This window comes from Haliaeetus albicilla, chromosome 22, assembly GCF_947461875.1.
Source record: "Haliaeetus albicilla chromosome 22, bHalAlb1.1, whole genome shotgun sequence".
Classification (NCBI taxonomy): Eukaryota; Metazoa; Chordata; class Aves; order Accipitriformes; family Accipitridae; genus Haliaeetus; species Haliaeetus albicilla.
Window position 1 is genome coordinate 17,571,167 of NC_091504.1, and position 13,045 is coordinate 17,584,211.

At 39.1% G+C, this 13,045-nt stretch overlaps 2 protein-coding genes across 2 annotated transcripts in view; both read left to right on the forward strand.

Annotated features, from left to right (window-relative positions):
• MOSMO (modulator of smoothened) overlaps positions 1-8,379 on the forward strand; it is a 33,867-nt gene extending 25,488 nt beyond the window's left edge. The window contains exon 3 of the mRNA XM_069810113.1: positions 4,372-8,379. Coding sequence (XP_069666214.1) covers positions 4,372-4,556 — 185 coding nt within the window. The 3' untranslated portion in view covers positions 4,557-8,379. The remainder of the gene's footprint in view (positions 1-4,371) is intronic.
• A 111-nt stretch (positions 8,380-8,490) lies between these two features.
• VWA3A (von Willebrand factor A domain containing 3A) overlaps positions 8,491-13,045 on the forward strand; it is a 38,077-nt gene continuing 33,522 nt past the window's right edge. The window contains exons 1-7 of the mRNA XM_069810086.1: positions 8,491-8,627; positions 9,416-9,498; positions 9,732-9,852; positions 10,469-10,593; positions 10,672-10,746; positions 12,058-12,112; positions 12,910-13,008. Of these exons, the coding sequence (XP_069666187.1) occupies positions 9,419-9,498; positions 9,732-9,852; positions 10,469-10,593; positions 10,672-10,746; positions 12,058-12,112; positions 12,910-13,008 (555 nt within the window). The 5' untranslated portion in view covers positions 8,491-8,627; positions 9,416-9,418. The remainder of the gene's footprint in view (positions 8,628-9,415; positions 9,499-9,731; positions 9,853-10,468; positions 10,594-10,671; positions 10,747-12,057; positions 12,113-12,909; positions 13,009-13,045) is intronic.

Below are 13,045 nucleotides of genomic sequence, written 5' to 3' on the forward strand. Positions count from 1 at the left end.
TCAATCTTGGCTATTGCAGGAATTCACAGAGCTCCCACAAGATCTGTTTACATCTTATACAGAGTCAGGTCTCTTGCCATCTGCTACAACTAGAAAGGGAATTAATTCTGTGTCTGCTGCCACTGAATTGGGTGCTTCTCTGAGATGTATCAAGGGAGGAGATGCTGGACAGAAAAATCATATTTTTACCTTTTTTTCCAGCAGTTACCAGACAGTCTGTTATTCTTTTTGCCAGAGGATTTAAATGCTCATGAGTATAATGGACGTGCTTTTTGGAATGCAAGTAAAAATGGGGCAGGATAATCACATTCTTAACAAACAGTAGCTATCCTGCAAACATCTGTCCCTTGTGTTCCCCAGTGAATAAAGTGCTTCTTGAGTTATTAAAGATTTGTACCAGGTGCTGCTTTCTATGTTATGCATATCTAAAGAGGCAAGCAGGTATTACAATGAGCCCTCTAAAGACTAGACCATAGCTTTTTCCTTCTTTTAATACTCTGTATCCTGGATTTTTTGAAGTTGTCATTGGACACTCAAAACAATTTCAAGCTAAAGAATTACAGGAACTCAATCTTTTTTTGACTGCCACCATTCAGAACCAGACTAGAGATGATTGTCTTTTGTTACCTAATTATTTTTGTTAGAGAAATAAAGTGTCTTTTCTGCAACTTTTGCTACCCAAGGAAGAATTTGAAATCAAAAGCAAGTACTCTTGAGGGAGAAGTTCTTTATGGGTTGCTGGAAATTCACTGAGTTGATACTACCAGATACAGAGAGTTACATTTGGGCTACTGTTTGTATAAGAAATTCCTATCCTCCAGCTTACAAATCTCCTTCTAAAAGAATACACACTTAAGTTAAATGAGCACTTCATATATTGGATTTTCTCCTTAGTGTCTTCTTTTCTTAAAAATAAATTCATCATGCAGTCTTTTCTTAATCACTACTCAAAACTTTGCCATAATTCCTTTGCCAGGCTTCCTAATCTGACAGAGACTTTGATGAATCTGGTTTTTATTTGCTATTTCAGACTAAAAATTCAGACCACACTGACACCCTCACAGCAGAATATGTACACTGTGTGTATGCACAGTGGAAGAGAAGATGGCTGGTTACTTCTGTAGTAAACGTTTGAAATGTGTATGCGCATCAGCATTCTGTGCACTAGCTGCACAGGCAGAATTTTTTTTTTCCTGCTGTAAACTGAGGGAGAGTTGAGGTACCTGCACCCTTCTGTCCTTGGGCAAGAACACAAAGAGACGCTGGGCACACACTCCACTTGGCGGTACCATGCCACTAGCAGGTCTCAGACCTAGGAGCACTGGTGCATGTATGTACAACACACCTCAAAGAACAGTGGTTTAGTAGAGAGGGATAAAGATCTATTCTTCAACCATATCCATGAGGCCATCAGAACTTTTCTAGATGTGTAGTTCTTAAATATAATAAAGGAGATTTAATCTTGAAAGTGCAGGTTGTTTTCAGAATCCTAAAGCTATTTCCTGTATTATTGTTAAAATACAACAGAAGTTTTATAAGTAACTGGAATGCTTGTCAGGGGTAAACTGGATGTAATAGGAAGTGTGCTGAGTTATGATAATGTGACTCGTCCTCATAATATTGTTCAAACTGTTACTAATTGTATGTTGCGTTACTAATCACACATCAACCACTGTTTTCTGGACCACTCAGGTATAGAGCTTTTCTACGCTTACACAGATCTGCTCAAGAAACACATATCCAAGCTTTCTCTCCTCAGATGGACCAGGTGTTTGTTAAGATACAATTTAAAAAAGGGAAGCGTTCTTTAAGGATTAGATTGTGTAGTGTAGAAATACATGGACCAATAATCATGTAGATTAAAACCTTCTGATTATTTAATGTTTAACGTCTGGTTGCTGGTTCTTTGGTTTTAATAGATGGCCTCACGAGGTAGCACTGAGCAGGAATGTAGTAACTATGCAGCTGCCAGATGTTTTTTTGTTTGTGCTCTTTTTATTTCCCTTTAAAAAATAATTCACCCGTGCTGTTACATTAAAAGTGAGACACGAGCTCCCGCTAGCGGAACATTAGGGTTTTTTCCTGCTCAGTATTGTCAGCTGAAAGAAAGGCTGATCCTAGTGGTAGCTGCTCTTCACTCAAGGTGTTGTAAAAGCTGCTTCGTGTGTTTGGGAAAGCAAGGAGCAGCTGATGTTCTGATATGGATTGCGGTTTATGAAACTGTCGTTTTTAATTTATGCCCAAATCCTGCTTGGACACTTTTTGAATTCAGATTCATCATGCCCATAACTAGTGTCTTCTATAGAACATGAATGTGTTTTCCTCAAAGCTGAGACCTGTGCTATGCAAATCATAAGCTTTGAGCATTAAGATAGAAAATATGTGATAAACTATTTGTCTGGGATAAACATGGAGTCAATTTAAAAAAAAAAAGTTTTTAGTATGGGCATGTGACACTGTAGCTGGATAAACTGGAGCATGTGTATTTAGTTAGGAAGAGCAGTAGTGAAGTTACATTAAAAAATATTGAGGCTGTTCCAGCTCATCTTTTCTTCATTCTGAAAGACTAGAGACTTTGTCCTGGTGAAGCCAAAGGGGACAGGTGATCTCCTGAATTTGTTTAATGTACCTTTGGAAACAAGAGCAGCTGCAGCACTGCCGACTTCCACAGGAACCAGTGATGAAAGTGATGACTGTTAGTGTTGCCAGTGTTTTTTACTGTTGCTTGTTTGACTTGGGGGGAAGCTCAAGCAGGGAACAGCATCCCCAGAGTTTGTTCCGTCTTTTAGTGGTGGAGAAGAGAAAGGGGAGACAAGGACAGCACCCGTGTCCCTTACGAACAAACAAAAAGCAGCAGTCTGTGTTAACTGAGAGAAGACTGAAAAAATTAGCACGTAATGCACTTTATTCAGGCAGGAACACTGTAACTTGGCTTGAATTTTCTTTTTCATGTGACCAAGTTTATAGGTAGACTTTGAGGACTAGGAGGGGCTTCAGTGTTAGCTGTGCATCATGTTAGGAGATGGTGGTATGTGGCTTTGTAGGGTTGGTGGGATATCTCTCCCCCCAGATATAATTTAGATTTGGCTGAATGGGTATTGGGATGCCATGTTCCACTTACAATAAATAATGTTTGAAACAAAGCTGAAATACATAGAAGTGAAGTAAGAGTAAAGCTCTAAGAGTTGACTGAACTGGTAGAACCAGATAAAATTGTGTGTTATTCTAATACTGATAAAAAACCTAATTGCATATTCTTGCATATGCAATCAAACCAATTCAAAAGCTAAGCCTTTTTATTGTGAAGAATGTCTTGCCTCTTGGAGGAGCTATATTTGGAAGTCATTCCCTTGATCGACACAGTAGAGCCCTGCATATTGCTATGTTCAAACTAAACAGGGTTACTTATCCAAAGGTATGTTACAGGAACACTGACTTTGTCATCTGGGAAAGATTACAACACTGGATGTTCTCTCCTGGATTTGACCAGAGTACTGAAACGTGCTGTGAGGAATGTTGGCCACTATTGATACCTGAAGGCCTGTGAAATCCATAATATAATTCTAATGAATGGCTTTAATAGGAGTTCTGGTTTCTTTTTTGTACATTCACACAGAGTCAGTTGTAAGCACAAACCATGTACATTAAGTCTTAACTGTTCAGGTGAAATAAAAAGCCTCATTGCTTGGTCCTCTTTGTTCATGGAGTCTGAATTTGAAGTTTTTCGCTAAGAAGTTTAGATTAAACTGACTCAGAAGACTTTCTTTGTATTCCAATGGAAAATCTTAAGGATATTTCATTACTTCAGGAAACATTCATATAACTTTGGGAAACTTGTACATTTTAACCTAAAAGAATCTGTAATGACAATATATGTGTTTTCTATTTTTAGCAAAATTTTTACAGAAAAGGAATTCATGTGGAAGAATGGGAGAGGGCAACTACGGTTGGAAAAAGACAACTCATAATAGAAAAGGAGTTTCTTCAATGTTGAATGTTAGTTTGTCTTGACTTTGGGGAAAAATTACTCTAACTGGAGAAGTAATGAACTCTGTGATGAAACTCATGGATGGTGGTAGAAGTACATCTACCAAATTTTTAATCTGTAAAGACAGTTCATGATCTAGTGAGCAGGACTGAAATTACAGTCAAAATGTGGGACTTTCAGTCTTTCTTGGAAGTAGATGAGGAATGTTTTGAAAGCAAGATAAAGCCCACTTGGTCATTTCAGTCAAGTTAGGTACTGGAATATCTTAGCTCTTCAGTTTAGTCAGAATACTTTGCTTGCTTTTCTGGACTGCTCTATGAACTGGTAAATATTTTTACTTTAACTCAGCAATGACTGTTTTTTCTTTTCTCTTTTCTCTGCAGTGATTCTATTCTGTATGGCAGCCCTAATATTTCCAATAGGATTTTACATCAATGAAGTTGGAGGTCAACCATATAAGTTACCCAATAACACAGTGGTTGGGTCTTCGTATGTACTGTTTGTCTTATCCATTTTCTTTACAATAGTGGGACTTCTATTTGCTGGCAAAGTTTGTTTACCTGGCTGATGAATGTCTGAACTGCAGGACTTTATTTTGGAAAAGAGCAAGACAGAATTGCATTCTCAGGAGGATGCCTAGACCAGACTGTCAAACACTTACTGAAAAGAGGAATGCTTTGACTTGTTCTCACTATGCACTTTGGATGAAAAAAAGGAGAGCCTTTCCCATAACCAAATACAGACAACGTTGACTAATCTCCTGAGCATATTTAATGCAGTCAGGTCTGCACTGTGATAGGAACTAGTGAAGAATGCTTTACACTGAGAAGCATAATGCCCCATGTTACTGTACTGTTCCTGTTTTTAATGTCTAATGATTTGGAAGTCAAAGTATTTATGAACTTTGTGGTAGACCAGAGGGTTGCAGAGGAATTCAAGTGAGGCTGGCCTCGCTGTTTAGGAGATTAGTATTTTACATCTTCCTTCTGATGAGCAAAGCCTTTGGCACCAACGTGGATCAATCTTGCATTACTGCACCAAGAAGCCAATAGATCAAAAGATGTTCTCTAAATGTATGTAACAGCAAGGAGACATACATCCCCTCCCCCATAAGCTCTACAAAAACACTAAGGAACGTTTTAGAGGGGGATTTCTTCCTTATATTTATATAAATATATATATAAATATATATATATTTTGCTGATGCAGTATACAGTGTGTGTGTATGTGTGTGTGTGTATATACATGCATATATATATATGTATGTGTGTATATACACACAAATGGTTCCTGGAAAAGAACTCAGAACGCTTTGCTAGCAAAACACTGTGGTGTGCAAAACTAGAACTCAATAGAAAAAAGCCATTTCTCTGAAGGCCACATAGCTGAGAGTCTTCAGTTTACCTCATTCTTTGTAGCAGCCCTTGATTTTAACAGTTTTTGTAATAGGTACAAACGATCCCATGCCTTTCTAGGTGCAATTTTAAGTTAAGCTAAAATTGTTTTTATGGTAATTTATTTGTATATGAGGGTAGAAGGTGAGATCATGTCATACCTTAAAGTTAAAAACCTAATTTTGGGAAACTGACACTATTTAAATTATTAGCAACTGTTGTACAGAAAGTCTCTTTTTCTACTGCATTGTTATATTAGCATTCATACATGTTCAAGCACAGCATTTTACCATAGATAAGCATTTCTCTAGCACATGTAAAATGCAATGTTTAAAGTAATGCAAACACTATTCCACTGCAAAGATGGATGAACTTATTTTCATTTGAGTATAAATTCATCTTTACCAAAAAATGAGCAATATAATTGTTTAAATAATATATGCCTTGTTTACTAAAGTTGTTATTTTAGATGTGGACTTAAGGGCCACCCAAATTGGAGTAAATATTCCTCACTAAAGGTAGTTTTATTTTTCAACGCAAGAATCAACCTTTCAATCCATAGATGTCATAATTCATTACTCAATCTAACCTTGCAGAAAGTACAATTTAGTGTCCCAGGAAAGCTGCCTGCACTATCAGTATTTATTTTCCAGGTAATACGTGGTTTACCTGAAATTCATTATGAAAACAAAAAAATTGTATGTTTCAAGTGCTGTTTCACTGAGCTTATTAGAAGAACTGCATTGCTAAATAGACATTTTTCTAAAATGTTAGTGAAAGTGTATTTTAGAATGAGGTGGTTGTTAAAATATAATCAGCAGTTTCCAGAATAATCACTTATCACATAAGCTTAAGTGTTTGAAAATAAGACAATTTGCACGATTCTTTTAAACTGTGTGCCATTCAGACCCTAGTGGGTCCCTGTCCTCCTCCTCTTCCTCCTCCCTCTCCACCTCTTCCCTCTCCCCCCTCACAAGGTATTTTAATATGAAACGGTTATTTGCCGAATTAAGTATTTTTTCTTTTGACATTTTTGAACAAACTTGTCACTGGAATGGTCTATAAGTGACTTTTTTTCCAGTCAGCTCACTCACAGGTAGAAGGGAGTGTTTATAGAACACTAAATTTTTCTAAAGTATACTAATCTGTAAATACAGCCAGGCACCTGCTTGGAAGTAATGGTTTAAATATGATTTGGTTCCTAATTTAAGCCTTCATCTGCATGGGTAGTCCGAGGTCCCCAGCGATGTTGGTGGAGATAAAACACGGGGTTCAGCTGCTGGATGTGTGTCTAAATTTTTGGTGTTATCACTGCTGTATCCTAAGCTGACGTATTCACTAAAACTTAGATCATAAATTACGTTGGGAAAAAAAGCTCTTCTTTTTTTCAGAAATCTCGCTCTTGTAAATAGTTCTAGGAGATTTTTGTAACTGGAACACGGGGGGGGGGGGGGAGTTTCTTAGCTGCTAAGATTTCTGCCCACCCCACTTACTTATTTCAGTTATAGTAACATCATGTATACAGTGGATTTACGCTTAGATTAAATGGATCATCATTTAATAAAAAAATATAAACAGTTACCTTGGAGCATACCCAGTCTGTGGCTGGCTGGCTGGAAATTTATCTGATCTGCCAGTGCCATTGCTATGAATTATTAAATGATAGCAGAGATTTAACTAGCAGATTGTTTGTTTCAATATTTGAGCATTTTAAGTCCAGAAATAGATGCAGCTATCTGCATTTAAAAAAATCCCACCCAGTAATTGAAGAGACAGCTGTCAACAGTTGCTTTTAATAAGGTCACTAAGTACTATATAGTACAGTATTAATTTATAGCAGAAAATCATATCTTGTAAACTGTATATAAAACACTGTTTTATGGTGCAATCATTTGTCAAACTTATGTCTGTTACTTTTGTTTTAAAGTTGTGTGTATTCTTTTCATACCTAAGAGCATCACTGTAAAATCTGCTGAAGACTATTTATAGGTTTTATTTGCACAAGGTTTTGTTTAAAACTACGGGAAGTTCGTATTGAACATGCCTAAACATCTGTAGACTTTTTCAGTTCATGAAAAGAAAATGTTTCCATATGAATCTCCTCCAAAGGTAATCCCGCATTTGTGTTGAGTGTTTACATAAACTTTTCTGATTCTGCCAGCCATTATATTTAACTTTTTGAAGGACAGCTCATTTCATGTGTCACTAGGGATTCTTATTTAGTCTTTTGCTTCAAAATTCCCCCAAAAGTTTGATGTCCCATCATAATGTAATTTGTGCTCATTTTGTCGTTTATTTGGCTAACAAAATGTAAGACCAGAAACTTAAAATACCTTCAGAAGGAAAACTAGTTAATTTGTCTGTATAAATCTTGTCATTGAGCTCAGCTGAAATAATCACCTGGAAGCCGTTTGTCTCAGACCTGGGCAGGATGTGCTTCCCTGAACACACCAGTCTAACCATTTAACATTGTTTTCCATTGTTAATCTTGCTGGCAAGTGATATCAGTTTCTTGAAGATGCTGGTAGTGTGCAACACCACCTGAGCCCCTTCCTCTGGCTGAAGTAAAGCCACCGGATTAGGGCCTTCCTGTCATACCTGTGTTTCAGAGCTGTTGTTTAACCACTTCAGAACACAACTGTAGATTACTGTTTGCCCCAACACACACACACACACACAAAAAAAAAAAAAAAAAAAAAAAGAGGAAAAGAAAGCTGTCCTTTAAAACCTTTGTGAAGGATGAAAATAATGAAGGAAATGGTGTCTGCAGGCGGGTTGTCCTGCCTGGGCGTCGCGTCGCTCCCCGCTCAAGGCCTGACCGTCTGCGTCCCCCGCCCCGGCCTTTACTGAGGATTGTTTTCTAATTGGTTAGAACATTTTTCAATTAATGATTTCCGAACAAATGTTAATACAAACTGTATAAAGTGAACATAATTTTCTTCACTTGTATTTTTGTTATTGAGCAAGTTTATCAAAATAAATTGTCTACTAAAGCGACTGGCCCGGGCTGCGCTGACTGGAACCGGCCCCCTCCCCTCCCCTCGCGCGCAGGTGTCTCCTCAGCCCCAGCGGCGCCCCCCACGCGCGCCGCCCGCCCACCACCGCCCTCCGCCGGCGGGAAGCGGCGCCGCCGCCGCCTCTCGCTGCGCGGCCCCTGGGGCCGGCCCGTCTCCACCGGCAACGCCGTAACACGAGCGGGGCGTGGGGGTGGGCTCCTCCCGGCACCCGCACGGGGGAAGGGTCGGGTGAGCGCCCGCAGGTGCCGTGGCCTGACGATGCTGAGGTGGCTCGGGGGATCTCTGTCACTGGCGCGGTGGCCGACCAGGCTTTCGGGACGTGCGCGGGGCGGGGGGGGGGGGGGTTTGAACGGGGAAGCCTTTCCTCCGGTGAGGTGAGTCTCTGGGGACGGGACGGCGCGGGGGCGGGGGAGCTGAGGGGCCTTTCCCCCAGGAGGTGAGGAGAGTCTCGGGGGACGGGAGTCTCGGGGGTGGGCGGCTCCGGCACCCTCACTCTGTCCCGCTCCCACGGCTGGCTGGGGCGGAGTGAGGCGGCGGAGCCCAGCGAAGCAAAAAGCGGGGCTTGGCGGTCGGTTTTGCTCCGGTCCTACTGCGCCTAAGCCCGAGGGGCAGCTCGCCCGCACGCCTCCATCCCCGCGCCTGACGGCCCGGCTGTCCCCAGCCGGCTGCCCCCCTGCTCCTGCTGCGGCGCACACTGGCCCGTAGGGCTCTGGGCTTTGCTTTGGTTCATCTTTTTGTCTCGTTGAGCTGTGTAGCTAGTCTCCCAGCAGCTGTGCGTACATGTAATTAACTGCATAAAATCCCTTAACAAATAGCTCTGGCAGAACAGTTGCTAAATGCGTTTTCTATGGACGGATAATTGTAACTTCTCTTTCAGCTGTCTTTTAATTTGCTGTTGTCCCACATGCAATGTAATTATCATACAAGTTGCTGACAGTACCTTCTTAAACAGTGTTTATTCCTGAGGATTTAATCTTTTTACTCTAATACTTTGTCTTTTTTCTTTTTTTAACAAGGCTATGTCTATTCATATAATGGATACACACATCAGGAAAATGGCACAGTTGTTGGACAATGATGAGTTTTTGGAAAAAGTTGGGTGAGAATGCTGTTGCAAAATCTTGTTAGGACTTCATATGTAGGTATAGAGTAAATAACTGTACTTCATATATACTATGTCCCTTCAAAACATTTATCATATATCAAATGGAATGTGTAAACAAATGTTGAAGTATAAAACAGTTCCTACAGAAAAAAACCTGTAAAGACTTTATAACAATACAGGAATATTATGGGTAATGAAGTCATCCCATAAAATTCGTTGTCTTGTAGGGTGACCACAAAATCCAGTCTGCGGGGTGATCACGCACTGTGGCAAGATTTTACTATGTCTCATGTAGGACCAGATAATGGATTGCTGGTAACACATATCAACAAGACACAAGATCTGCTGGTAGGCGAGTTTTCCTGTTAAATGGAGCGACTAGAAAAGTAACACGTACCCAGTATAAATAGAGAGTGGGGAATAAATAAGCTGATAGACAACTGATATGTTTCCTTACATGTGTTTGCATATACAAACAGACAGTTTGATAGATATAATCACTGTAGTAATGAAACTACATATAGTTTCTCTGCAGAGATGAATCAGATTGTGAAAAAAATCGGGCAAAACAATAAATGTAAATCAACTGCAGAAGACAATATATAACACTTCAAATTCTGTGAGGCAGGTTTTGGAGATGCTTAATTTTTCTTCCTCTCTGGTAAATCACTGGGGTATTTCTTCTAATTCTTTTACTAAACTCTCCTATTTCTTGTCTTCCTTCCTGTCTCCTCCAAACTAAGCTCTCCTTTCCCTTCCTTTAGCTCACAGTCTGGGGGTATTCTGAAAGCTGCTTTTCTTTTGCATCCCACATCCAAAAGAGTGTGCCAGTACCTAAAATTACGTTGTTCTTGGATATGCACTGTCTACCAGCAGCTATCCTTAGAACTTATATTTTTGTCACATTTGAACAGCACATTTTGTTTCTCATACTGCATTTATTTTTTTCTTATTTCATCCGTAGAGAGTACAAATGAAGAAAATACAGTCTAAAAAGGTGCAAACCACAGAAGAATGGCTAAGAAACTACAGTTTAGAATCCTTGCAATTAACATTAGAGCATCTGATAAATGAAGGCAATATTATTTTGTAAGTGCAACACTGCCCTTTCTATAGTCAGTCCTAATTTGTGTGCATCTCTGATGCTAATTATGCATAGTGTTCCAGGAATTCAAGAAATGGTGTTGAAGAGATAGAGTTTACGGAAGAGACTGTTACAGATTTTGAGTCCAGACTTTCTGAGTAGGTATCCATCTTGTTTATGATTTTGATGTGTAATTGATTCTATATCCCCATCCCCCATGGTTACAGGTACTGCCTTAAATCTTAATTTGTTATCTCTGGGAACTTCAGAGTATCTCAGCATTAAATCCTTTCTGCTGAGATTTATGGTAGGTGATAATTATATGTCACTACAGCTGAGGTTTTTTTATTTTTTTAATGAAGATGCTTATCAACCAGGATTTGAACTGAAGCACTTGGCTCATTTTAGAAAGGCAGCTAGTGAATGGTTGGCTTTTCACAGGTAATACTGTGTATTTGTGGGTTATGTTTACTGTAACTTGGATTAGTTTCAAGTCATGGATCTAGTCATGGTATGTGGAAGTTAAAAGTTTTCTAAGTGAATTTTAAATGTATAAAATCAAGGAAGCTTAAATTGAGGAAGACATTTAATGAATAGGTTCAGTAAACTGTAGAGTAATCATAATGGTTTTGCTGGTCTTCACAATACTTGTTAGACTGTTCCTAGGAGTGCCACTACTTCAGCATACCTCACTGTGTCAGTCATGAAGATCCAGAATCTTCAGAAGGTCCACCTTCAGCACTTGGGCCCTGTGCCATCTAAGCAAACCATCTGCAAATCTGGTTTTAAAAAGAAGTAGCTTTTGTGTTTTGAAAAAGCAGAAAGTTTTTCTGCCTTTGAAATGTTGATTTAAACTTCCTGTTTGCCAAATTCTAAAAACTATGCATATGGTATTAAAAATAAGTTGGTTGAAGTAAAACAATTTTGGAGGACAGCTAGCACTTTGTTTTACTTCAGGTTACACCTATTTTGAAATGAAACTGTTGAAAGTTGTGCTGCAGTTAGTCTGGCACTTCAGTGAGTGTGCTGCCTTTCAATCACAAGGTTGTATTTCATGAGTGTCTTAAGCAATAGTGCAGTTCATATTAAATGCATCTCCTGACAATAACCTATGTGTAGTGAGCTAAGCTCAGTTTAGCCTGAGCTTCTGTTGTTCACACATACACACGGTGAGTACCCCTCTCCTATCTCTGAACAGAATAAGCCAGCAACTGATCAGAAAACATTTCAGTGATCCAGTTTTTCAGACAGCTACGTAATCTAAGCAGTCAAACAGCTTTAGGGGAAGAAGTGTTTAAATGGCTAGCCCTGCAGCCACCAGTTGTATGAGAACACTGAAAACAGTATTTTTAAAAGGTGATTTTGCATTTGCGAGAAAAAAGATGTGATGAAGACAAATGGTTGAATGTTACATTGATACACAATGCAAAAGAATGCCTTAGCTAAATGTGTGCTATGCCTTTTGTCAGAGTGATTGAACTTTATCAGCAGAGAATTCAGTGGCTGTTGCAGGACAGCAGAAAGGTAACTAACTTTGCAGTATATTTTTAGAACGGAACTGTATACAGCATTAAAGAATAAATTAACTTTTGAATACTAGTGAAAAGTGGCTTCCAGAAAGCTTATCTATTTTCATTATTTACTGTGAGTTATACATCACGTGCAGTGATACTTATCTTGACAACAGATTGTTTTTCTTGATCTTTCAGTGGTATGTGGTTTTCTGCTTTCTAGATCTAGTCTTCTTCTTTCTCTTAGCAATCTTAATCATCAGGACCTCTCAGCACGATTTAAATGGAAGCAGACAATGCTGAGCTTAACCTCTCTGACTGGAGTGGAGCTGTCTTGTAGTCCATTGTGCCTTCTCTTGCACAGCTGGTTAATCATTTATTGTGCCTAGCAGTGCTAATGCTCAGGAATAGGAAAGGGACATGACTCCCTCTTGAAGGGGATAGAGAAAGAAGCAGCATTCCAAAATCTGGCTTCCACTAAGTTGCTTGATTTAACCTGAAGAAGACGCTGTAGACAGAGTTATTTTTTTTATCCTCTCAAATAATGAATAGGTTGTCATGGGAAGGAGCGAATATGACTCACTGGTAAGGATAAACTGGGAGCCAGTAGTCCTCTCTTTTTTTTTCTTTTTCTTTTTTCTTTTTCCTTCCCCTTGGCTTTGTCACTGTGTCTGTCATCTTTATGATAAAGAGCTTAAAGTGAAAATAAATACCTAATATTTGATTTTAAAATGGTATTGTACGGAATAAACAGTAACATTTTTAAACTTTAGATAAGCTTGGTATTTACAATGACTTTTCTCTTTTAAGGTGTTTGGCCTTATAAAAGGAACCAAAGTTGGACTTGTGGTTGATGTGTCTGATATGAGTTATGGATGTAGACTACTGGATTTTCAGAAGGACCTTTTGGTAAGTAATAATAAAACAGACTTTGGCAATTATAACA